Source organism: Lithobates pipiens, unplaced genomic scaffold (assembly GCF_037356315.1).
Source record: "Lithobates pipiens isolate NorthernLeopardFrog02 unplaced genomic scaffold, aLitPip1_a1.2 Scaffold_69, whole genome shotgun sequence".
In the NCBI taxonomy this organism is placed as follows: domain Eukaryota; kingdom Metazoa; phylum Chordata; class Amphibia; order Anura; family Ranidae; genus Lithobates; species Lithobates pipiens.
Genome location: NW_027507891.1, coordinates 193,768 through 218,151, shown reverse-complemented (window position 1 = coordinate 218,151; position 24,384 = coordinate 193,768). Strand labels below are relative to the sequence as shown.

Here is a 24,384-nt window from a genome sequence, read left to right as displayed (position 1 = left end):
TATGCAGATGGAGGGGACCCCGCACACACCTGTTATGGGGGAGGGGGTGACTCCTCCCCCCGGGTACATACCTGTCTCCTCCTCCCCCGCTCTCCCGGCTCGGCTCCGCTCCATTCCCCGGTACAGCTCCGGTTCAGCTCCTCATCAGCCGATCGGCTCCTCTCTGTGTCCCCCTCCTCCCCGCACTGCCTCCTTATATGTGCCGCACAGCATGCCGGTCTTTGTAGTTCTGGGCGGAGCTCCGAGCAGTCAGCGCAATGCGGCATCTCTGTGCCCCGGACTACATCTCCCATCACCCCCCGCGGCCGGCTCGGGGCTCAGCGGACAGAACGCAGCCCGTTACTCCAAGGATGAGAGAACTTTTCCCGGCCGCTGATTGGTGGGCTGAGACGTGACGTCACCGGGCAAGTTCTGCATCAAGTTTAAAGAGCAGAAGAGGGGCAGGAGGGGGGCAGAATGAGATATGGGGGCAGAATGAGATATGGGGGGCAGAATGAGATATGGGGGTCAGGAGGGGTCAGGGGGGCAGAATGAGATATGGGGGGCAGGAGGGGGGCAGAATGAGATATGGGGGGCAGGAGGGGGGCAGAATGAGATATGGGGGGCAGGAGGGGGGCAGAATGAGATATAGGGGGCAGAATGTAGTATGGGGGGCAGGAGGGGGGCAGAATGAGATATGGGGGGCAGGAGGGGTCAGGGGGCAGAATGAGATATGGGAGCAGGAGGGGGGCAGGAGAGGGGGCAGAATGAGATATGGGGGGCAGGAGGGGCTTTGGGGGCAGAATGAGATATGGAGGGGTCAGGGGCAGAATGAGATATGAGGGGGATGGGGGGCAGGAGGGGTCAGGGGGCAGAATGAGATATGAGGGGGCAGGAGGGGGCAGAATAAGATATGGGGGCAGGAAGGGTCAGGAGGTAGAATGAGATATGGGGCAGAATAAGATATGGGGTCAGGGGGCTGAATGAGATATGGGGGGCAGGAGGGGTCAGGGGGCAGAAGGAGATATGGGGGGGCAGGAGGGGTCAGAATGAGATATGGGGGGCAGGGAGCAGAATGAGATATGGGGGGCAGAATGAGATGAGGGGGCAGAATGAGATATGGGGGTCAGGAGGGGTCAGGGGGCAGAATGAGATATGGGGGGCATGAGGGGTCAGGGGGCAGAATAAGATATGGGGGCAGGAAGGGTCAGGAGGTAGAATGAGATATGGGGCAGAATAAGATATGGGGTCAGGGGGCTGAATGAGATATGGGGGGCAGGAGGGGTCAGGGGGCAGAATGAGATATGGGGGGCAGGAGGGGTCAGGGGGCAGAAGGAGATATGGGGGGGCAGGAGGGGTCAGAATGAGATATGGGGGGCAGGGAGCAGAATGAGATATGGGGGGCAGAATGAGATGAGGGGGCAGAATGAGATATGGGGGGCAGGAGGGGTCAGGGGGCAGAATGAGATATGGGGGGCAGGAGGGGTCAGGGGGCAGAATGAGATATGGGGGGCAGGAGGGGGGCAGAATGAGATATGGGGGGCAGGAGGGGGGCAGAATGAGATATGGGGGGCAGGAGGGGGGCAGAATGAGATATAGGGGGCAGAATGTAGTATGGGGGGCAGGAGGGGGGCAGAATGAGATATGGGGGGCAGGAGGGGGGCAGAATGAGATATGGGGGGCAGGATGGGGGCAGAATGAGATATAGGGGGCAGAATGTAGTATGGGGGGCAGGAGGGGGGCAGAATGAGATATGGGGGGCAGGAGGGGTCAGGGGGCAGAATGAGATATGGGAGCAGGAGGGGGGCAGGAGAGGGGGCAGAATGAGATATGGGGGGCAGGAGGGGCTTTGGGGGCAGAATGAGATATGGAGGGGTCAGGGGCAGAATGAGATATGAGGGGGATGGGGGGCAGGAGGGGTCAGGGGGCAGAATGAGATATGAGGGGGCAGGAGGGGTCAGGGGGCAGAATAAGATATGGGGGCAGGAAGGGTCAGGAGGTAGAATGAGATATGGGGCAGAATAAGATATGGGGTCAGGGGGCTGAATGAGATATGGGGGGCAGGAGGGGTCAGGGGGCAGAAGGAGATATGGGGGGGCAGGAGGGGTCAGAATGAGATATGGGGGGCAGGGAGCAGAATGAGATATGGGGGGCAGAATGAGATGAGGGGGCAGAATGAGATATGGGGGTCAGGAGGGGTCAGGGGGCAGAATGAGATATGGGGGGCATGAGGGGTCAGGGGGCAGAATAAGATATGGGGGCAGGAAGGGTCAGGAGGTAGAATGAGATATGGGGCAGAATAAGATATGGGGTCAGGGGGCTGAATGAGATATGGGGGGCAGGAGGGGTCAGGGGGCAGAATGAGATATGGGGGGCAGGAGGGGTCAGGGGGCAGAAGGAGATATGGGGGGGCAGGAGGGGTCAGAATGAGATATGGGGGGCAGGGAGCAGAATGAGATATGGGGGGCAGAATGAGATGAGGGGGCAGAATGAGATATGGGGGGCAGGAGGGGTCAGGGGGCAGAATGAGATATGGGGGGCAGGAGGGGTCAGGGGGCAGAATGAGATATGGGGAGGCAGGAGGGGGCAGAATGAGATATGGGGGGCAGGAGGGGTCAGGGGGCAGAATGAGATGAGGGGGCAGAATGAGATATGGGGGGCAGGGGGGAGAATGAGATATGGGGGGCAGGAGGGGGATCAGGGGGCAGAATGAGATATGGGGGGGGTCAGGGGGCAGAATGGGATATGAGGGGGTCAGGTGGCAGAATAAGATATGGGGGCAGGAAGGGTCAGGAGGTAGAATGAGATATGGGGGCAGAATAAGATATGGGGGCAGGGGGCTGAATGAGATATGGGGGGCAGGAGGGGTCAGGGGGCAGAATGAGATATGGGGGCAGGAGGGGTCAGGGGGCAGAAGGAGATATGGGGGCAGGAGGGGTCAGAATGAGATATGGGGGGCAGGGAGCAGAATGAGATATGGGGGGCAGAATGAGATGAGGGGGCAGAACGAGATATGGGGGGCAGGAGGGGTCAGGGGGCAGAATGAGATATGGGGGGCAGGAGGGGTCAGGGGGCAGTATGAGATATGGGGAGGCAGGAGGGGGCAGAATGAGATATGGGGGGCAGGAGGGGTCAGGGGGCAGAATGAGATGAGGGGGCAGAATGAGATATGGGGGGCAGGGGGGAGAATGAGATATGGGGGGCAGGAGGGGGATCAGGGGGCAGAATGAGATATGGGGGGTCAGGTGGCAGAATAAGATATGGGGGGCAGAATGAGATGTGAGGGGCAGAATGAGATAAGGGGGAAGGGGGCAGAATCAAATATATGGGGGCAGGAGGGTGTCAGGGGGCAGAATGAGATATGGGGGGAGGAGGCAGAATAAGATATGGGGAGACAGAATGAGATATGAGGGGCAGAATGAGATATGGGGGCATGAGGGGGGGTCAGAATGAGATATGTGGGGCAAGAGGGGGGTCAGGGGGCAGAATGAGATATGGGGGCAGGAGGGGGTCAGGGGGCAGAATGAGATATGAGGGGGTCAGGGGGCAGAATGAAATATGGGAGGGACAATGAGATGCGGGGGGCAGGAGGGGGGAAGGGGGCAGAATGAAATATGAGGCAGAGTGAGATATAGGGGGCCAGGGGGCATAATGAGATTGGGGGCAGGAGGGGGGTCAGTGGGCATAATGAGATATGAGGGGGCAGGAGGAGGGTTAGGGGGCAGAATGAGATATGGGGGGTCAGGGGGAAGAATGAAATATGGGGGGCAGAATGAGATATGGGGCATGAGGGGGTCAGCAGGCAGAATGAAATATGGGGGGGCAGGAGGGGGGTCAGGGGGCAGAATGAGATGAGGGGGGTCATGGGCCAGAATGAAATATGGGGGGCAGAATGAAATATGAGGGGGGCAGAATGAAATATGGGGGAGAGAATGAAATATGGGTCAGAATGAAATATGGAGGGGCAGGAGGGGGTTGGGGCAGAATGGGATATGGGGGGCAGGAGGGGGGCAGGGGGCAGAATGAAATAGGGGGGCAAGAGAGGGGTCAGGGGCAGAACAAGATATGGGGGGGCTGGTGGCAGAATGAATTATGGAGGGCAGGGGGGGTCCAGGAGGATTATGGGGGGCACAGTGGAGAATGGGTGGAATGTAGGGGGTAAGAGGGGAGTCCAGGGGGGCAGAGTAGGGGTGGGGTGTCTACAGGATCTAGTAATAGAAAGCTGACTGCCCTCCCCTACAACCTCCTCACATTACCCTCCGTTTACCCTAATTTAACCCAACATTAACTCACCCTTACCCCAACCACTAACCCCCCCTGTAATCCCAACTCTTATGCCCTGTACACGCAGTTGGAAGTTCCACCAACAAATGTTTGATAGCAGGTTCTCAAATTTTCTGACAACAAAACTTGTTGTAAATTCCGAGCGTGTGTACACAAATCCGATGCACAAAAGTTCCACGCATGCTCGGAATCAAGCAGAAGAGCCGCAATGGCTATTGAACTTCATTTTTCTCGGCTCTTCATACGTGTTGTACGTCACTGCCTTCTTGGCGTTCAGAATTTCCAACAATATTTGTATGCAAGACAAGTTTGAGCCGACATCCTTCGGAAGAAAATCCACGTTTTTTTTTGCTGTCGGAAAATCCTATCGTGTGTACGAGACATAACCCGCAGGGGAGTCCAGTGACCCCAAAACTTACCCTCCCTTACCCCAACATCAGTACCCGACCCTAGAGAATAAAATGGTGGTTGTTGCAATATTGTATGTCACACTGTATTTGCGCAGCGGTCTTTAAAATGCAATTTTTTTGGAAACAATTACTTTAAAGAGGTTGTAAAGCTTAATTTTTTATTTTCTAAATAGGTTCCTTTAAAGCGGGAGTCCGCGGGGAGTTCCGCCATTTTCTTTTTTTAAAAGCCAGCAGCTACAAATACTGCAGCTGCTGACTTTTAAAATAGTGACACTTACCCGCCCAGCGCGCCCGCGATGTCGGCACCCGAAGCCGATCTCTCGATCGTCTCTCGGGTGCTGCCGCCGCCATCTTGGGTATGGGAATCAGGAAGTGGAGCCTTTCGGCTTCATTTCCCGGTTCCCTACTGCGCATGCGCGAGTCGCGCTGCGCAATAAGGATGGACCCCGCTGTCTCTGGGATCCGTGTGTTTCCCAGCAGGCAGCGGGGGACTTTCGGAAAGGGGCGTAATCTACGCCCCTTTCCGCAGATAGCTATGGCGGAAGTGGGTGCAGATACCTGTACTGTACAGGTACCTGCACCCCCCCCCCCCCTGAAAGGTGCCAATTGTGGAGGGTTCCCATGAGCGGAAGGTCCACTTTAGGGTGGACCTCCGGCTTTAAGCTAGTGCATTGTTGGTTCACTTACCTTTTCCTTCGATTTCCCTTCTAAATGTTTTTTTTCTTTGTCTGAATTTCTCACTTCCTGTTTCTCCTCAGTAAACTTCACACCATCATCGGAGCGGTGGTTAGTCAGCCACAACAGCTTCCTGAGGAGGAACAGGAAATGAGAAATTCAGACAAAGAAAACAAAGAAAAAAACATTTAGAAGGAAATCGAAGGAAAAGGTAAGTGAACCAACAATGCACTAGCCTTTCATGACTAATGCCGCGTACACACGATCGGAATTCTCATCAGAAAAAGCTCTGATGGTTTTCCTGACGGAATTCGGCTCAAGCTGTCTCGCCTACACACGGGTCACATCAAATTCCGATCATTTAGAACGCGGTGACGTACAACACGTATGGCGTGACTAGAAAAAGGAAGTTCAATACCCAGTAGCCAATAGCTTCCGTCTCGTAGTTATATCGGAGCAGGCGTGATTTTTGGCGTGTCGGAATTGCACACACACGATCAGAATTACCGATAGAAAGTTTTTCCGTTGGGAAAATTGAGAACCTGCTATCAATTTTTGGCTGGTGGAAATTCGGACAGCTAAATTCCGATGGAGCGTACACACAGTCGCATTTTCCGATGAAAAGCTCTCATCAGTCTTTTTCTGGCCGGGATTCCGATCGTGTGTACGCGGCATAAGCCTATTTTTGACATTTGGTGTTTACAAGTTAAAATCCATATTTTTTGCTAGAAAATTACTTGGAACCCCCAAACATTATATATATATATATATTTTTTTAGCAGAGACTCTAGAGAATAAAACGGCGATTGTTGCAATTGTTGAGTGAGAGCGATAATTCCTCTGTAACTGTGAACATGTAACCTGTAAAAAAATGTTTAATTTGGCGCCCCCCTCCCTCTGAGATGTGGGGACTTCATAGACCAGATGTCTCCGTAAAGAGGATCTGTCACACTATTCCTATTACAGGAGGTGATTTCATTCCTTGTAATAGGAATGAAGGTGATTAAAAAAAAATGTTAAAGGGAAAACGTTAAAAAAAAAAAAAAAGTAAAGTAAAAAAAAGTGCCCCACCCCCCCTGAGCTCGCCCGCAGAATCGAACGCATTTGTAAACGGCATTCAACCCACACATGTGAGGTATCTGCGCGATCGTTTGAGTGAGAGCGATAATTCCAGCGCTAGACCTCCTCTGTAACTGTGAACATGTAACCTGTAAAAAAATGTCTAGGGAGACTTTTAAGTAGTGAAGTTGTCGCCATTCCACAAGTGTGCGCAATTTTAACGAGTGTGACGTGTGACGTGTTGGGTATCTATTTACTCAGCGTTACATCATCTTTCAAATTATACAAAAAAATTGAGCTACCTTTACTGGATTTTTTATTTTCATTTTTTTTAATTCATGAAAGTGTTTTTTTTTCTAAAAAATTAGAATATTGCTGCGCAAATACCGTGTGACATAAAATACTGAAACAACCGCCATTTTATTCTCTAGGGTCTCTGCTATATATATATATATAATGTAATTTTATAGCAAAAACAATTATGCTTTTTCCATGTAGGAGAGGGGTGCTGGGCTGGAAGGGGTTAAAGATGCGTATATAGATATAGATATATAAAAATATAAAAGAAAAATACCAAAGCGGCTCTGGCAGGAAGAAGGTTACTAGAAGGAAAATGATAATTGTAATAGGAAGGAGAATCTAATAATATCCATTATACAGAATAATAATAATAATTAGATGAATAGTAATAATGACGTCACGCCGATGACGGGGTGTGATTGGGTGACAGTGGTAGCAGGCGGGTCACGTGCTCCTCGGTCAGCTGACCCCTCCTCGCTGGTCACATGACCCGGGAAGATGGCGGCGCGCAGTGCCGTTGTGTTGGTCGCCGTCTTGTCTCTGGTCGGTCCGGTGTCGGTCGGGGCGGATTGTGGATGCGGATCGGCCAGCAGGGGGGGCGGGGCTCACGGAGAACACGCCCACCACCAGGACACGGCTTTCAAATACTCCCGGGAGGCCAATGAGCGGAGGGGCGGGGTGAGCAACTGGGAGCCCAGAGGAGCCAACATTCCCGGACACGCCCCTGAGGAGTCTGCTGGGGGTGTTGTAGGGGAGGGGGGAATGTTGCGGGGGAGGAGGAGTTATTGTTGGGGAGGCGGAGGGAGAAGGGGGGATTATAGTGGAGGAGGAGGAGGGAATGATGGGGGGGGTGTAGTGGGGGAGGGACTGTAGTAGTGGGGGAGGAGTAGGGACTGTGGGAGGGGGTAGGGACTGCAGCAGGGGGGATGGGAGGGGGGTAGGGACTGTAGTAGTGGTGAGGGGGGAGGGACTGTAGTAGTGGGGGAGGAGTAGGGACTGTGGGAGGGGGTAGGGACTGCAGCAGGGGGGATGGGAGGGGGGTAGGGACTGTAGTAGTGGTGAGGGGGGAGGGACTGTAGTAGTGGGGGAGGAGTAGGGACTGTATTGGTGGGGATGGGAGGGGGGTAGGGACTCTTTCGGGAGGTGGGAGGAGTAGGCACTCTAGCGGGGGGACTATATCGGGAGGTGGGAGGAGTAGGGACTGTAGTAGTGGGGGAGGAGTAGGGACTGTAGTAGTGGGGGAGGAGTAGGGACTGTAGTAGTGGGGGAGTAGGGACTGTAGCGAGGGGTGGAAGGAGTAGGGACTGTAGCGAGGGGTGGAAGGAGTAGGGACTATATTGGGAGGAGTAGGGACTCTAGCGGGGGGACTGTATCGGGAGGTGGGAAGAGTAGGGACTGTAGTAGTGGGGGAGGAGTAGGGACTGTAGCGAGGGGGGAAGGAGTAGGGACTGTATCGGGAGGTGGGAGGAGTAGGGACTCTAGCGGGGGGACTGTATCGGGAGGTGGGAGGAGTAGGGACTGTAGTAGTGGGGGAGGAGTAGGGACTGTAGCGAGGGGGGAAGGAGTAGGGACTGTAGCGGGGGGATGGGAGGGGGTAGGGACTGTATCGGGAGGTGGGAGGAGTAGGGACTGTAGTGGTGGGTGGGGGGGAGGAGTGGGGACTATAGCGGTGGGGGTGGGAGGAGTAGGGACTGTAGCGGGGGTGGGAGGAGTAGGGACTGTAGTAGTGGGGGGTGAAAGGAGTAGGGACTGTAGTAGTGGGGGTGGGAGGAGTAGGGACTGTTGCCGGGGGTGGGAGAAGTAGGGACTGCAGTAGTGGGAGGGGTGTAGGGACTAGCAGGGGGTGCGGGAGGGACTGTAGTAGTGGGAGGGGGTAGGGACTAGCGGGGGGGGTGGGGGAGGGACTGTAGTAGTGGGAGGGGGTAGGGACTGTAGCCGGGGGTGGGGGAGGGACTGTAGAGGGGGGATGGGAGGGGGTATGGACTGTAGCAGTGGGGGAGGAGTATGGACTGTAGCGGGGGTGGGAGGAGTAGGGACTGTAGCAGTGGGGGAGGAGTAGGGACTGTAGTAGTGGGGGAGGAGTAGGGACTGTAGTAGTGGGGGAGGAGTAGGGACTGTAGTAGTGGGGGAGTAGGGACTGTAGCGAGGGGTGGAAGGAGTAGGGACTGTAGCGAGGGGTGGAAGGAGTAGGGACTATATTGGGAGGAGTAGGGACTCTAGCGGGGGGACTGTATCGGGAGGTGGGAAGAGTAGGGACTGTAGTAGTGGGGGAGGAGTAGGGACTGTAGCGAGGGGGGAAGGAGTAGGGACTGTATCGGGAGGTGGGAGGAGTAGGGACTCTAGCGGGGGGACTGTATCGGGAGGTGGGAGGAGTAGGGACTGTAGTAGTGGGGGAGGAGTAGGGACTGTAGCGAGGGGGGAAGGAGTAGGGACTGTAGCGGGGGGATGGGAGGGGGTAGGGACTGTATCGGGAGGTGGGAGGAGTAGGGACTGTAGTGGTGGGTGGGGGGGAGGAGTGGGGACTATAGCGGTGGGGGTGGGAGGAGTAGGGACTGTAGCGGGGGTGGGAGGAGTAGGGACTGTAGTAGTGGGGGGTGAAAGGAGTAGGGACTGTAGTAGTGGGGGTGGGAGGAGTAGGGACTGTTGCCGGGGGTGGGAGAAGTAGGGACTGCAGTAGTGGGAGGGGGGTAGGGACTAGCAGGGGGTGCGGGAGGGACTGTAGTAGTGGGAGGGGGTAGGGACTAGCGGGGGGGTGGGGGAGGGACTGTAGTAGTGGGAGGGGGTAGGGACTGTAGCCGGGGGTGGGGGAGGGACTGTAGAGGGGGTATGGACTGTAGCAGTGGGGGAGGAGTATGGACTGTAGCGGGGGTGGGAGGAGTAGGGACTGTAGCAGTGGGGGAGGAGTATGGACTGTAGCGGGGGTGGGAGGAGTAGGGACTGTAGTAGTGGGGGAGGAGTAGGGACTGTAGTAGTGGGGGAGGAGTATGGACTGTAGCGGGGGTGGGAGGAGTAGGGACGGGGGTGGGAGGAGTAGGGACTGGGGTTGGGGGAGGAACTGTTGCGGGACAGGAGGGAGATTTGTCTCTGGCAGAATACATGACAATCTGTCTCCTCCTCCTAGATGGTGCTGCTCCCCTCGGGGGTGTTCACCATGGGGACGGATGACCCCGGGATCCCTCCGGATGGGGAGAGTCCGGCTCGGCGGGTTCACATCGATTCCTTCTATATGGACATGTATGAGGTCAGCAATGCGGAGTTCTCCCGGTTTGTGGAGTCCAGCGGTCATGTGACCGAGGTGAGTGCCGGCCGTCATGTGATCCTCCGCTTGTCATCATCACTGCAGATATTTGGTGTCTGTAGACTCGGTGACCCCGCATTGCCCGCTACCCCTGGAGATGTCGAGGGGCCCCCCATCAGTCTGTGCACCTCTCTGATACTAGAGTCCATACACCAACCTGATGGGAAGTCTGAGCTCCGCCCACTCAGCACCTCCCCCGTCTGTGTGCCAGAAATATTAGTGGGCGGGGCCTTTTGGCAACATTTGGGATGGGCGAGGCACACGGGGGGAGGGGGAGAGGCACACAGGGGGGTCTTTGTAGCTCCAGATGACAGAAATATCCCAGACCTGATGGCCATTCACACTTCAATACTACAGACTTTTATCAATAAATTTGTATTTATTTTTTTGCCTGCTAAAGTCCCTCTTAGATGTTGGTCCATCTCTCCCACCCCCCCCATCCCATTGACCCCCCCCCATCCCATCTTCCTATGCCATCCCCCCTCATCTTCCCATCCCATCCCCCCTCATCTTCCCATCCCATCCCCCCTCATCTTCCCATCCCATCCCCCCTCATCTTCCCATCCCACCCCCCCCCCCCACCTTCCCATCCCATCCCCCCCCATCTTCCCATGCCATCTTCCAAGAGTTCTGCAAGCCTGATTTTAGATTTCAGTAGGTGAATGATTACAATGAATGTGCCTGGGGGGAGGGGGGGGGGGTTCTCTCTGATATGTATGAAGGGATTGAATGGTGAGGTGCAGTGGGGGTCCGGTGTCTGGTGGCCCTCCTATGGGGGGGGGGAGGGGGTTGGGTACAGAGAGGTGACCCCTGTCATTCTATTTCCAGGCAGAGACCTTCGGGGACTCCTTTGTATTTGAGGGGCTGCTGAGTGAAGAAGTGAAGAGCGGGATCGATCAGGCGGTAAGTGAGATCCGGTCTGTGCTGGTCGGGAATGATGGAACCTCAGGGGGGCGCTCTGCCCGCTACAATTCTTATTAACACCGGAGCAGAGAAAGTTACATTGTCACATCGATCCGGATTGGTCCGTCTGTCTCCATATGTTCCTCCATCAATATTGATACATTGATCTCTCCCTCAGTCTGTCTGTGTATTTCCTATTCTGTCCGTCTCCCGAGGAAGGTGAAGTGGGTCGGATTTAAGACCTTTATCTGTATTGTTATGTTGAGTCCCTTTAAGGCCCTGGTGCCCGACCTTTGACCCAGGGGCTGCATGTGGCCCTTCAGCGCTTCTTCTATGGCCCTTGGGGCCCCCGCAGATCTGTTTCCTTATTGTCCTATTTCAGCAATGATTTCTAGCAGTAATGTCTGCAGTCTCTGATCATCCCCTGTACTGTCTGCAGTCTCTGATCGTCTCCTGTACCTCATCTGCAGTCTCTGACCATCTCCTGTACCGTGTCTGCAGTCTCTGATCGTCTCCTGTATCTCGTCTGTAGTCTCTGATCGTCTCCTGTATCTCGTCTGTAGTCTCTGATCGTCTCCTGTACCTCGTCTGCAGTCTCTGATCGTCTCCTGTATCTCGTCTGCAGTCTCTGATCGTCTCCTGTATCTCGTCTGCAGTCTCTGATCGTCTCCTGTACCATGTCTGCAGTCTCTGATCGTCTCCTGTACCATGTCTGCAGTCTCTGATCGTCTCCTGTACCTCGTCTGCAGTCTCTGATCGTCTCCTGTACCGTGTCTGCAGTCTCTGATCGTCTCCTGTACCTCGTCTGCAGTCTCTGATCGTCTCCTGTACCGCGTCTGCAGTCTCTGATCGTCTCCTGTACCTCGTCTGCAGCCTCTGATCGTCTCCTGTACCGCGTCTGCAGTCTCTGATCGTCTCCTGTACCGCATCTGCAGACTCTGATCGTCTCCTGTACCGTTTCTGCAGTCTCTGATCATCTCCTGTACCGTGTCTGCAGTCTCTGATCATCTCCTGTACCGTTTCTGCAGTCTCTGATCATCTCCTGTACCGTGTCTGCAGTCTCTGATCATCCCCTGTACCGTGTCTGCAGTCTCTGATCATCCCCTGTACTATGTCTGCAGTCTCTGATCATCTCCTGTACCGTGTCTGCAGTCTCTGATCATCTCCTGTACCGTGTCTGCAGTCTCTGATCATCTCCTGTACCGTGTCTGCAGTCTCTGATCATCTCCTGTACCGCGTCTGCAGTCTCTGATCATCTCCTGTACCGTGTCTGCAGTCTCTGATCATCTCCTGTACCGCATCTGCAGTCTCTGATCGTCTCCTGTACCGCGTCTGCAGTCTCTGACCATCTCCTGTACCATGTCTGCAGTCTCTGATCATCTCCTGTATCTCGTCTGCAGTCTCTGATCGTCTCCTGTACCGCGTCTGCAGTCTCTGATCGTCTCCTGTACCGCATCTGCAGTCTCTGACCATCTCCTGTACCGTGTCTGCAGTCTCTGATCATCTCCTGTATCTCGTCTGCAGTCTCTGATCGTCTCCTGTACCGCGTCTGCAGTCTCTGATCGTCTCCTGTACCGCGTCTGCAGTCTCTGATCATCTCCTGTACCGTGTCTGCAGTCTCTGATCATCTCCTGTACCGTGTCTGCAGTCTCTGATCGTCTCCTGTACCGCGTCTGCAGTCTCTGATCGTCTCCTGTACCGCGTCTGCAGTCTCTGATCATCTCCTGTACCGTGTCTGCAGTCTCTGATCATCTCCTGTACCGTGTCTGCAGTCTCTGATCATCTCCTGTACCGTGTCTGCAGTCTCTGATCATCTCCTGTATCTCGTCTGCAGTCTCTGATCGTCTCCTGTACCGTTTCTGCAGTCTCTGATCATCTCCTGTACCGTGTCTGCAGTCTCTGATCATCTCCTGTACCGTGTCTGCAGTCTCTGATCATCCCCTGTACTATGTCTGCAGTCTCTGATCATCTCCTGTACCGTGTCTGCAGTCTCTGATCATCTCCTGTACCGTGTCTGCAGTCTCTGATCATCTCCTGTACCGTGTCTGCAGTCTCTGATCATCTCCTGTACCGCATCTGCAGTCTCTGATCATCTCCTGTACCGCATCTGCAGTCTCTGATCGTCTCCTGTACCGCGTCTGCAGTCTCTGATCATCTCCTGTACCGCGTCTGCAGTCTCTGATCATCTCCTGTACCGCATCTGCAGTCTCTGATCGTCTCCTGTACCGCGTCTGCAGTCTCTGATCGTCTCCTGTACCGCGTCTGCAGTCTCTGATCGTCTCCTGTACCGCGTCTGCAGTCTCTGATCATCTCCTGTACCGCGTCTGCAGTCTCTGATCGTCTCCTGTACCGCGTCTGCAGTCTCTGATCGTCTCCTGTACCGCATCTGCAGTCTCTGACCATCTCCTGTACCGTGTCTGCAGTCTCTGATCATCTCCTGTATCTCGTCTGCAGTCTCTGATCGTCTCCTGTACCGCGTCTGCAGTCTCTGATCATCTCCTGTACCGCGTCTGCAGTCTCTGATCGTCTCCTGTACCGTGTCTGCAGTCTCTGACCATCTCCTGTACCGTGTCTGCAGTCTCTGATCGTCTCCTGTATCTCGTCTGTAGTCTCTGATCGTCTCCTGTACCTCGTCTGCAGTCTCTGATCCTCTCCTGTACTGTGTCTGCAGTCTCTGATCGTCTCCTGTACCTCGTCTGCAGTCTCTGATCGTCTCCTGTACCGCGTCTGCAGTCTCTGATCGTCTCCTGTACCTCGTCTGCAGCCTCTGATCGTCTCCTGTACCATGTCTGCAGTCTCTGATCATCTCCTGTACCGTTTCTGCAGTCTCTGATCATCTCCTGTACCATGTCTGCAGTCTCTGATCATCTCCTGTACCGTTTCTGCAGTCTCTGATCATCTCCTGTACCGTGTCTGCAGTCTCTGATCATCTCCTGTACCGTGTCTGCAGTCTCTGATCATCTCCTGTACCATGTCTGCAGTCTCTGATCATCTCCTGTACCGTTTCTGCAGTCTCTGATCATCTCCTGTACCGTGTCTGCAGTCTCTGATCATCTCCTGTACCGTGTCTGCAGTCTCTGATCATCTCCTGTACCGTGTCTGCAGTCTCTGATCATCCCCTGTAATATGTCTGCAGTCTCTGATCATCTCCTGTACCGTGTCTGCAGTCTCTGATCATCTCCTGTACTATGTCTGCAGTCTCTGATCATCCCCTGTACTATATCTGCAGTCTCTGATCATCTCCTGTACCGTGTCTGCAGTCTCTGATCATCTCCTGTACCGTGTCTGCAGTCTCTGATCATCCCCTGTAATATGTCTGCAGTCTCTGATCATCTCCTGTACCGTGTCTGCAGTCTCTGATCGTCTCCTGTACTATGTCTGCAGTCTCTGATCATCTCCTGTATTATGTCTGCAGTCTCTGATCGTCTCCTGTACTATGTCTGCAGTCTCTGATCATCTCCTGTATTATGTCTGCAGTCTCTGATCATCTCCTGTACCGTGTCTGCAGTCTCTGATCATCTCCTGTACCGTGTCTGCAGTCTCTGATCATCTGTTGTTTGTCCCTGGCACTGACTATTCTCTGAATTCTATGTGTGTCCCTTTTAGTGATGGGGGGCGGGGGGGGGGGGGTTGCTCTTTATTACTCAGATTGACACATTTTAGTAAATATGATTGGATTTCAGTCCCATGACAGCCCCCTCCCCTCCCCCCATGTATTCTGAGTATGAGGTGTGAGCTGATTTCCATGTGTTGGGGATTCTCTCCATCATTCCCTTCCCAGGAATTGTCTCCCAGACACTGCACAGCGCCGCATTCCTTCCATCCCCCGACCATGGAGACAATATATATATACTGTATATAGGTTTCATACTCCTCCTCTTGTGTAATCTGTGGGGGGGGGGGGGGGCTGATCTGCAGATAGATGGATGTACAGCGCCATGCACACCGCCCTCTATAATCTGATCTGTGATTACGCCAAACATTTTATAATGTTACTAAAAATAAGCTTTCTATTTTTGTCCCAATCCCGGCTTACAACTCCAAATCCTATTCCCTGCAACCATGGCAATAGTACTGTGTGCGCACCATGGGGGTTCATTTATATCCCTCCCCCCCCCACACTCACCCCTCCAATCTCCCTTTCCTCTCATTGTATCCCCGGCCGGAGGAGAGAGGACAGTTGTGGGATGGGCCATCAGGCTCCACCCACAACAGAAAACTACAGGAGGGGGTGGAGACTTTTGAGCTCCGGGCAGATATAAAATAAATGCAGCTCTGTATTTATGAATACAGCCTTCATTTTTTCATATCCAGTGTAAGTACCTGAATTTAGTTCAGCAGAGCTCAGACTGGGAGAGGGAGAAGCAGTGCAAGTGATGCGCTGATTGGAGAAGAGAGATGACCTCATCAGTCTGCCGCTTCTCCTTTCACTGTCCAGTCACCAGCTGAGGGAGGGACCTGTCCTTGTTACTGAACAGCAGAAAGAAAATTATATTAGCCCTGTCTGTGCTGTGTGGCAGAGCTGTGCAAATCTCAGGACTGGATGGACAGAAATGCACATTCCTTCACCATATTATTTTGTGGGTGCAGTTCAGCTTTAAGACGAAGTTCTCATGGCAGCCCATCCTCCGCCGGTCTTTAGTTCCCGTCTGCTGCGCCTTTCCTCGGGGGGCCGCCGCGTCCCTCGGCTAATTATCATTTGTGCTAATTGGATGAAGGGCAATTATAAGTGCGTCCTCCGGGGGGACTCGGTGACGCGCGCTCTCTTTAATGCGATTTTTAACACATGACACAATTGACATGACACAGAAAATGTCCCCCTCCCCCGAAAAGACAGTCCGCCGCCGTGTTCACCGCAAGGCACTTGTGACACCCGTGTGGCGGGAAGCATGAGAAGATGGCGAGGCGGCACACCGTCTTTTCTCGTTTCCCGGAACAGATTGGCCGCGGGGCTGATGTAGAGGAGATCGTGCCGCTCTTTTCACACCTCAGAGGAGCGGCGGAGGAGATTCGCAGAGACAGCGCCGCCTTCATGTCACCGCATCCCTTCTTTCTTTCTTTTTTTTCTTCTTCAGGTCGCTGCTGCACCCTGGTGGCTGCCGGTGAAAGGAGCAAACTGGAGGCATCCGGAGGGGCCAGACTCAGACATCGCCGACAGGTACTGTGGAGGAGTACAAAGCCCAGCCGTGGGGGATGGGAAACCAAAATAGTTTATTAACTCTATCGAAAGTAAAAATTGACAGAATAAGGGAGGGTTATAACCCCTGTCAGGTGTCCCCATTGGGGGGGGGGGGGGGGTTCCCTTCACTTCCTCTCCCAAATCTACAACAGGAAGTGAGAGGAAATCCTGCAAAGTGGGGGAATCCTGGGGTGTCACCAGAACTAGTGTCCCCATTGGGGGGGGGGGGGGGGGGGGTTCCCTTCACTTCCTGTCCCATAGTCCAAGCAGGGAGTGAGAGAAAATTTCTCCAGAGTGAGGGAATCTCACAACTATTGCCCCCATTGCTTTCACCCGGCCCTTGGGGCAATATTTCATTCACTGGCGCCCAACAAAAGGGCACAATTCCTCCCAATGACTCCAACGATGGGACTCGGTGACACCAATGATGGGGCAATGTTCACTCCCACTGGTCACAGTCCGGCCCCCCTGAAGTCTGAAGGATAGAAAACTGACCCCTTGTTCAGAAGGTTTGGAGACCCCAATCTAGCCCTTCCCACTCCAGCCTGATTGTCCTGGCTCCGCCCCTTTCATTCATTGGGATTTGATGTTCACATGAAAGGTAAGTCAGGTCTGGTGTACAGAGGGGGGGGAGGGGGGGGATAACGATCGTCTCCCATGTAGATTGCGCAAGTTTGTCCACTTACATAGAAATGAAGGGTCTATAATTGTATTTTATATGATGGAGACAGAAGATCAACCAAAATCCAGAAAAACACACAATACAAATGTTATAAATGGAGTTGCAGTTCAGTGAGTAAAATAAGTATTTGATCCCCTTAGTAGTCGGTGGAGAAACCCTTGTTGGTGATCACAGAGGTCAGACGTTTCTTGTAGGTGGTGATGAGGTTTCCACATCTCAGGAGGGATTTTCTCCTCTCTTCTCTACAGATCTTCTCTAAATCCTGAAGGTTTCTTGGCAACTCGAAGTTTCAGCTCCTCCATACATTCTCTATAGGATTAAGGTCTGGAGACTGGCTAGGCCACTGCATGACCTTCATGTGCTTCTTCTTGAGCCCCTCCTTTGTTGCCTTGGTGGTATGTTTTGGGTCATTGTCATGCTGGAAGACCCATCCATGACCCATCTTCAGTGTTCTGGATGAGGGAAGAAGGTTCTCCTCCAAGATCTTACAATACATGACCCCGTCCATTGGCCCCTCAGTGTGGCAAAGTCGACCTGTACCTTTATCAGAGAAACAGCCCCAAAGACTCATGTTCCCCCCTCCGTGTGTGACTGTAGGGATGGTGTTCATGTTCCCCCTTCCGTGTGTGACTGTAGGGATGGTGTTCATGTTCCCACCTCCGTGTGTGACTGTAGGGATGGTGTTCATGTTCCCACCTCCGTGTGTGACTGTAGGGATGGTGTTCATGTTCCCCCCTCCGTGTGTGACTGTAGGGATGGTGTTCATGTTCCCACCTCCGTGTGTGACTGTAGGGATGGTGTTCTGAGGGTCATAGTCACCATTTTCCTTCCTCCAAACACGAGTCGAGTTAATGCCAAAGAGCTGAATTTTGGTCTCTGACCACAGAACTTTCTCCCCCAATCCTTCTCTGAATCAGTTAGATGTTTGTTGGCAAACTTCAGACGTTCCTGTCCATGTGTCTTCCTGAGGATGAGGACCTGTACATGTGTCTTCCTGAGGAGGAGGACCTGTACATGTGTCTTCCTGAGGAGGAGGACCTGTACATGTGTCTTCCTGAGGAGGGGGACCTGTCCATGTGTCTTCCTGAGGAGGAGGACCTGTCCATGTGTCTTCCTGAGGAGGAGGACCTGTACATGTGTCTTCCTGAGGAGGGGGACCTGTACATGTGTCTTCCTGAGGAGGAGGACCTGTACATGTGTCTTCCTGAGGAGGAGGACCTGTCCATGTGTCTTCCTGAGGAGGAGGACCTGTCCATGTGTCTTCCTGAGGAGGGGGACCTGTACATGTGTCTTCCTGAGGAGGGGGACCTGTACATGTGTCTTCCTGAGGAGGGGGACCTGTACATGTGTCTTCCTGAGGAGGAGGACCTGTACATGTGTCTTCCTGAGGAGGGGGACCTGTACATGTGTCTTCCTGAGGAGGAGGACCTGTCCATGTGTCTTCCTGAGGAGGAGGACCTGTCCATGTGTCTTCCTGAGGAGGGGGACCTGTCCATGTGTCTTCCTGAGGAGGGAGACCTGTCCATGTGTCTTCCTGAGGAGGAGGACCCGTCCATGTGTCTTCCTGAGGAGGAGGACCTGTCCATGTGTCTTCCTGAGGAGGAGGACCTGTCCATGTGTCTTCCTGAGGAGGAGGACCTGTACATGTGTCTTCCTGAGGAGGGGGACCTGTACATGTGTCTTCCTGAGGAGGAGGACCTTGCTGGCACTGCAGGATTTCAATCCATGGTGGTGTATTGTGTCACCAATGGTTTGTTTGGTGACTGTGGTCCCAACTGCCTTGAGATCCTTCACAAGCTCCTCCCATGTAGTTCTGGGCGGATCCCTCACTTTTCTCATGACCATCCTCACCCCATGAGGAGAAATCTTCCATGGAGCTCCAGACTGAGGACAATTGATGGTGATTTTGTATTTCTTCCATTTGTGAATAATCTCTCCGGCACTCGTCTCCTCTCACCAAGCTTCTTGCTGATGGTCTTGTAGCCCATTCCAGCCTTGTGCAGGTCTCCAATCTTCTCCCCGACATCCTCTGACAGATCTTTGCTCTTCCCCATGATGGTGAGGATTGGAGGGAAGGGATTCTGTGGACAGGCGTCTTCTATACACATAACGAGTTGTCGTTAGGAGAACCTTCTTACATTGTCAGGACTGATCTGTGTACCACATGAGCACCTACTGGAGCCAGTCTGTGGGGGAGGGTTATTGTTGGTTGGGGATCAAATACTTATTTTACTCCATTTAACACATGATACAAATGTTATATTTCGGGATTTTTGGTTGATCTTCTGTCTCCATCATATAAAATACAATTATAGACCCTTCATTTCTTTGTAAGGGGGAAATCTTACCCCATCTGCGGGGAGATGATCGTTATTGCCCCCTCTGTGTGTTCGGATCGGGGAATTATCCGGATACAGAATGTTCTCTGATTGTAGCGGTTTCATCTTGTGGCGGATCCTCGCACCCATGGGGGTTCCTCATCTCCCGTCCCGCTCTGTGACTAACGCCGGGTGACGGCTGCGGCTAAATTTAGGAGAGATTATTGTGATTTCAGCGAATGTCATGAAATCGGAGAGAGGAGGCGACTCCTCCCAGAGACCAACGTTCCGCATATTCCTCCCGACTCAGCGCATGATGAGGATGCAGGAATGGGGGGCGCCGTGTCAGCGGAATTGATGGTCTTCCCGGGGATCGGGTTTCTTTTCTGCGATCCGCCATATCAGCCGTTTTATATTTGTTTTAGTTAAAGAGGACCTGTCATTGTCTGAACACGTTCTACACACGTTATATATACAAGAGAAAGTCTCTGCCAGTGACTCTGCCTAGGCCAGTGTTTCTCAAATCCAGTCCTCAGGCCCCCCCAACAGGTCATGTTTTCAGGATTTCCCTCAGATGAAACGGCTGTGGTAATTGCTAAGGCAGTGAAACTGATCAAATCACCTGTGAAAAATAATGGAAAACGTGAAAACATGACCTGTTGGGGGGGCCTGAGGACTGGATTTGAGAAACACTGGCCTAGGCTGAGATGATGTCATCAGTCTACTGCAGGCAAGTAAAAGCATTTCCTCAATCTCCCCCCAGAGATCAGACTGTACATTGTAATTTTGTAGCAAGTCACAAGATGAGAGGCTGCAGCAGGGGCTGATCTGTGTCAAACATTTTGTTTGTGAATACCAGCAACGTGTAACTCCTTCAATACCGGGCACTTTCACCCCCTTCCTGGCCAGGCCAATTTTCCGCTTTCAGCGCTCTCACACCTCCAATTATGTGGTCATGTAACACTGAACACAAATTACATTTTTATAATTTTTTTTTTTTTGGTGGTATTTAATTACTACTGGGGGTTTATTTTTTTTATTTTTTTGCTAAATAAACCAAAAAACAAATCCCCCCCGGAATCACCCTAATTTGGAAAGTAAACATTTCAAGGTATTCAGTAAGGGGCATGGGGAGTTTTTCGAAGTTTGTCTTTTTTTTGTCAATTATTTGAAAAATTAAGAAATTAAAAAAAAAATTAACTTTTTTTTTTTTTTTAACATCCTGTCACCAGTGCAGTGTCATTATATAACTGGTGGGGTGGTGATCGGGGCACTGACTGGTGACAGGATGTAAAAAAAAGATTTATTTTTTAATTTTTTTCTTTATTTCTATATTTGAAAAAAATTTTTTTTATATTTAATAAATGTGTGTGTGTGTATATATGTATATATATTTTTTTTTTTTTTAAGCGGAGCTCCACCCTAAAGTGGACCTTCCGCTCATTGGAACCCTCCCCCCCCTCCAGCGCCACAATTGGCACCTTTCAGGGGGGAGGGTGGGTGCAGGTACCTGTACAGTACAAGTATCTGCACCCACTTCCGGGATAGCTCTCTGCGGAAAGGGGTGTAGATCTACGCCCCTTTCCGAAATTCCCCCGCTGCCTGCTGGGAAACACACGGATCCCAGAGGCAGCGGGTCCATCCTTATTGCGCAGCGCGACTCGCGCATGCGCAGTAGGGAACTGGGAAATGAAGCCGAAAGGCTCCACTTCCTGATTCCCATACCCAAGATGGCGGCGGCAGCACCCGAGAGACGATCGAGAGATCTGCTTCGGGTGCCGACATCGCGGGCGCGCTGGGCGGGTAAGTGTCATTATTTTAAAAGTCACCAGCTGCAGTATTTGTAGCTGCTGGCTTTTAAAAAAAAAAAAAACGCGGAGTCCCGGTGGACTCCCGCTTTAACAGACTGAGACCAAAGCAATACAATGTTGCCTTTTTAATTTATTTTTACACATTATGATTGCATATACTAGTGAATTTCATTGCTATAAGAAACCATTTTTACTGATTGAATCGCATTCAGTGTGTATTGTTGTGATTAGCTGTGATTGGCCCTGTCTGTATTATGTGATCACTGTGACCAATCACAGCTAGCAACACAATTGTATACAGTAGATGGTATGAAAGGAAGCCATTCATTGTTTACAATTGTCATATGATCTGCTGTGATTGGTCACAGCGATCACATGATACTGGCAGCGCCCTGGTACAGTGATCAGTCGTCGGTGGTGTGTGGTTGGCACAGCCGGTGACAGAATGATGTCCTAGGTGATGATGTATAAAATATACTTTAACATGAAGCTTCCTCAATGTTGCCCCCATCGGGGTAATTTAGCGGTGAGGTAATGATGATCTCCCCGGTTCAGTCTTCCCTCATTGGCTGCTTTGCAGGATATGTGACGAGGCTCCGTAGAAGTGGGCGGGGCCAGACCGCGATCCGGGATAATCGATTCTCTTCTCTCGCTCACAGATTGGATCATCCGGTTCTTCACGTCTCCTGGAACGACGCCGTCTCTTTCTGCTCCTGGGCCGGGAAGCGTCTTCCGACCGAGGCGGAGTGGGAATACGCCTGCCGGGGCGGCCTGGAGAACAGGTGAGGGCGCCCTTCACACTCTACACATCGATCGGGGACTGAGGCCATGCTGCCTGCAACAAAACTGGACTTAAAGCGGAGTTCCACCCATTTTATTTTCTTTGGCTGTGCTGCACGCCCTTCGCTCAGTTTTCACAATGCCCATTTTTATTTATTTTGCTGTTGTTCGATTGCTGCTCAGTCCAGCCCACCCCCGACATCACCACTGAATTCTGACAGCTCCTCTCTCTCCCTGCACACAACATTACAAGTCTGCTGAATGTTATACGGTCTCAGCGCCGGATACAATATATCAAGTATAGATATATAGATTAGATTATATAGAGGCGTTACTGAGCATGTGCGGGATTTGGTGTTGGTGGTGCCTGATGGGTAGACCGCTGCACAGAAATCCAGGAAATGAACACGAGGGGGCTTCAGATGCCCACAATGGAAGATTGGCTGACACCAATGATGGGGCACTATTCCTCCCGCTGACACCAATGATGGGGCACTATTCCTCCCGCTGACAGCAATGATGGGGCACTATTCCTCCCGCTGACACCAATGATGGGGCACTATTCCTCCCACTGACACCAATGATGGGGCACTATTCCTCCCACTGACACCAATGATGGGGCACTATTCCTCCCACTGACACCAATGATGGGGCACTATTCCTCCCGCTGACACCAATGATGGGGCACTATTCCTCCCGCTGACAGCAATGATGGGGCACTATTCCTCCCACTGACACCAATGATGGGGCACTATTCCTCCCACTGACACCAATGATGGGGCACTATTCCTCCCACTGACACCAATGATGGGGCACTATTCCTCCCGTTGACACCAATGATGGGGCACTATTCCTTCCACTGACACCAATGATGGGGCACTATTCCTCCCACTGATACCAATGATGGGGCACTATTCCTCCCACTGACAGCAATGATGGGGCACTATTCCTCCCACTGACACCAATGATGGGGCACTATTCCTCCCACTGACAGCAATGATGGGGCACTATTCCTCCCACTGACACCAATGATGGGGCACTATTCCTCCCACTGACACCAATGATGGGGCACTATTCCTCCCACTGACACCAATGATGGGGCACTATTCCTCCCGTTGACACCAATGATGGGGCACTATTCCTTCCACTGACACCAATGATGGGGCACTATTCCTCCCACTGATACCAATGATGGGGCACTATTCCTCCCACTGACACCAATGATGGGGCACTATTCCTCCCACTGATACCAATGATGGGGCACTATTCCTCCCACTGATACCAATGATGGGGCACTATTCCTCCCACTGACACCAATGATGGGGCACTATTCCTCCCACTGATACCAATGATGGAGCACTATTCCTCCCACTGACACCAATGATGGGGCACTATTCCTCCCACTGACACCAATGATGGGGCACTATTCCTCCCACTGACACCAATGATGGGGCACTATTCCTCCCACTGATACCAATGATGGGGCACTATTCCTCCCACTGACACTAATGATGGGGCACTATTCCTCCCACTGACACCAATGATGGGGCACTATTCCTCCCGCTGACACCAATGATGGGGCACTATTCCTCCCGCTGACACCAATGATGGGGCACTATTCCTCCCGCTGACACCAATGATGGGGCACTATTCCTTACACTGACACCAATGATGGGGCTCTATTCCTTACACTGACACCAATGATGGGGCACTATTCCTCCCACTGACACCAATGATGGGGCACTATTCCTTACACTGACACCAATGATGGGGCACTATTCCTCCCACTGACACCAATGATGGGGCACTATTCCCCCCACTGACACCAATGATGGGGCACTATTCCTCCCACTGATACCAATGATGGGGCACTATTCCTCCCACTGACACCAATGATGGGGCACTATTCCTCCCACTGACACCAATGATGGGGCACTATTCCTCCCACTGACACCAATGATGGGGCACTATTCCTCCCACTGACACCAATGATGGGGCACTATTCCTCCCACTGACACCAATGATGGGGCACTATTCCTCCCACTGACACCAATGATGGGGCACTATTCCTCCCACTGACACCAATGATGGGGCATTATTCCTCCCACTGACACCAATGATGGGGCACTATTCCTCCCACTGACACCAATGATGGGGCATTATTCCTCCCACTGACACCAATGATGGGGCATTATTCCTCCCACTGATACCAATGATGGGGCATTATTCCTCCCACTGATATCAATGATGGGGCACTATTCCCCCCACTGACACCAATGATGGGGCACTATTCCTCCCACTGACACCAATGATGGGGCACTATTCCTCCCACTGACACCAATGATGGGGCACTATTCCTCCCACTGATACCAATGATGGGGCACTATTCCTCCCACTGACACCAATGATGGGACACTATTCCTCCCACTGACACCAATGATGGGGCACTATTCCTCCCACTGATACCAACGATGGGACACTATTCCCCCCACTGACACCAATGATGGGGCACTATTCCCCCCACTGACACCAATGATGGGGCACTATGCCTCCCACTGACACCAATGATGGGACACTATTCCTCCCACTGACACCAATGATGGGGCACTATTCCTCCCACTGACACCAATGATGGGGCACTATTCCCCCCCACTGACACCAATGATGGGGCACTATTCCTCCCACTGACACCAATGATGGGGCACT

At 52.6% G+C, this 24,384-nt stretch overlaps 1 protein-coding gene across 1 annotated transcript in view; it reads left to right on the top strand.

The window, feature by feature from the left end:
* The first annotated feature begins 7,182 nt into the window (after nucleotides 1-7,182).
* SUMF1 (sulfatase modifying factor 1) overlaps nucleotides 7,183-24,384 on the top strand; it is a 29,026-nt gene continuing 11,824 nt past the window's right edge. The window contains exons 1-5 of the mRNA XM_077467950.1: nucleotides 7,183-7,385; nucleotides 9,829-10,002; nucleotides 10,834-10,908; nucleotides 15,984-16,066; nucleotides 21,558-21,680. Coding sequence (XP_077324076.1) covers nucleotides 7,206-7,385; nucleotides 9,829-10,002; nucleotides 10,834-10,908; nucleotides 15,984-16,066; nucleotides 21,558-21,680 — 635 coding nt within the window. The 5' untranslated portion in view covers nucleotides 7,183-7,205. The remainder of the gene's footprint in view (nucleotides 7,386-9,828; nucleotides 10,003-10,833; nucleotides 10,909-15,983; nucleotides 16,067-21,557; nucleotides 21,681-24,384) is intronic.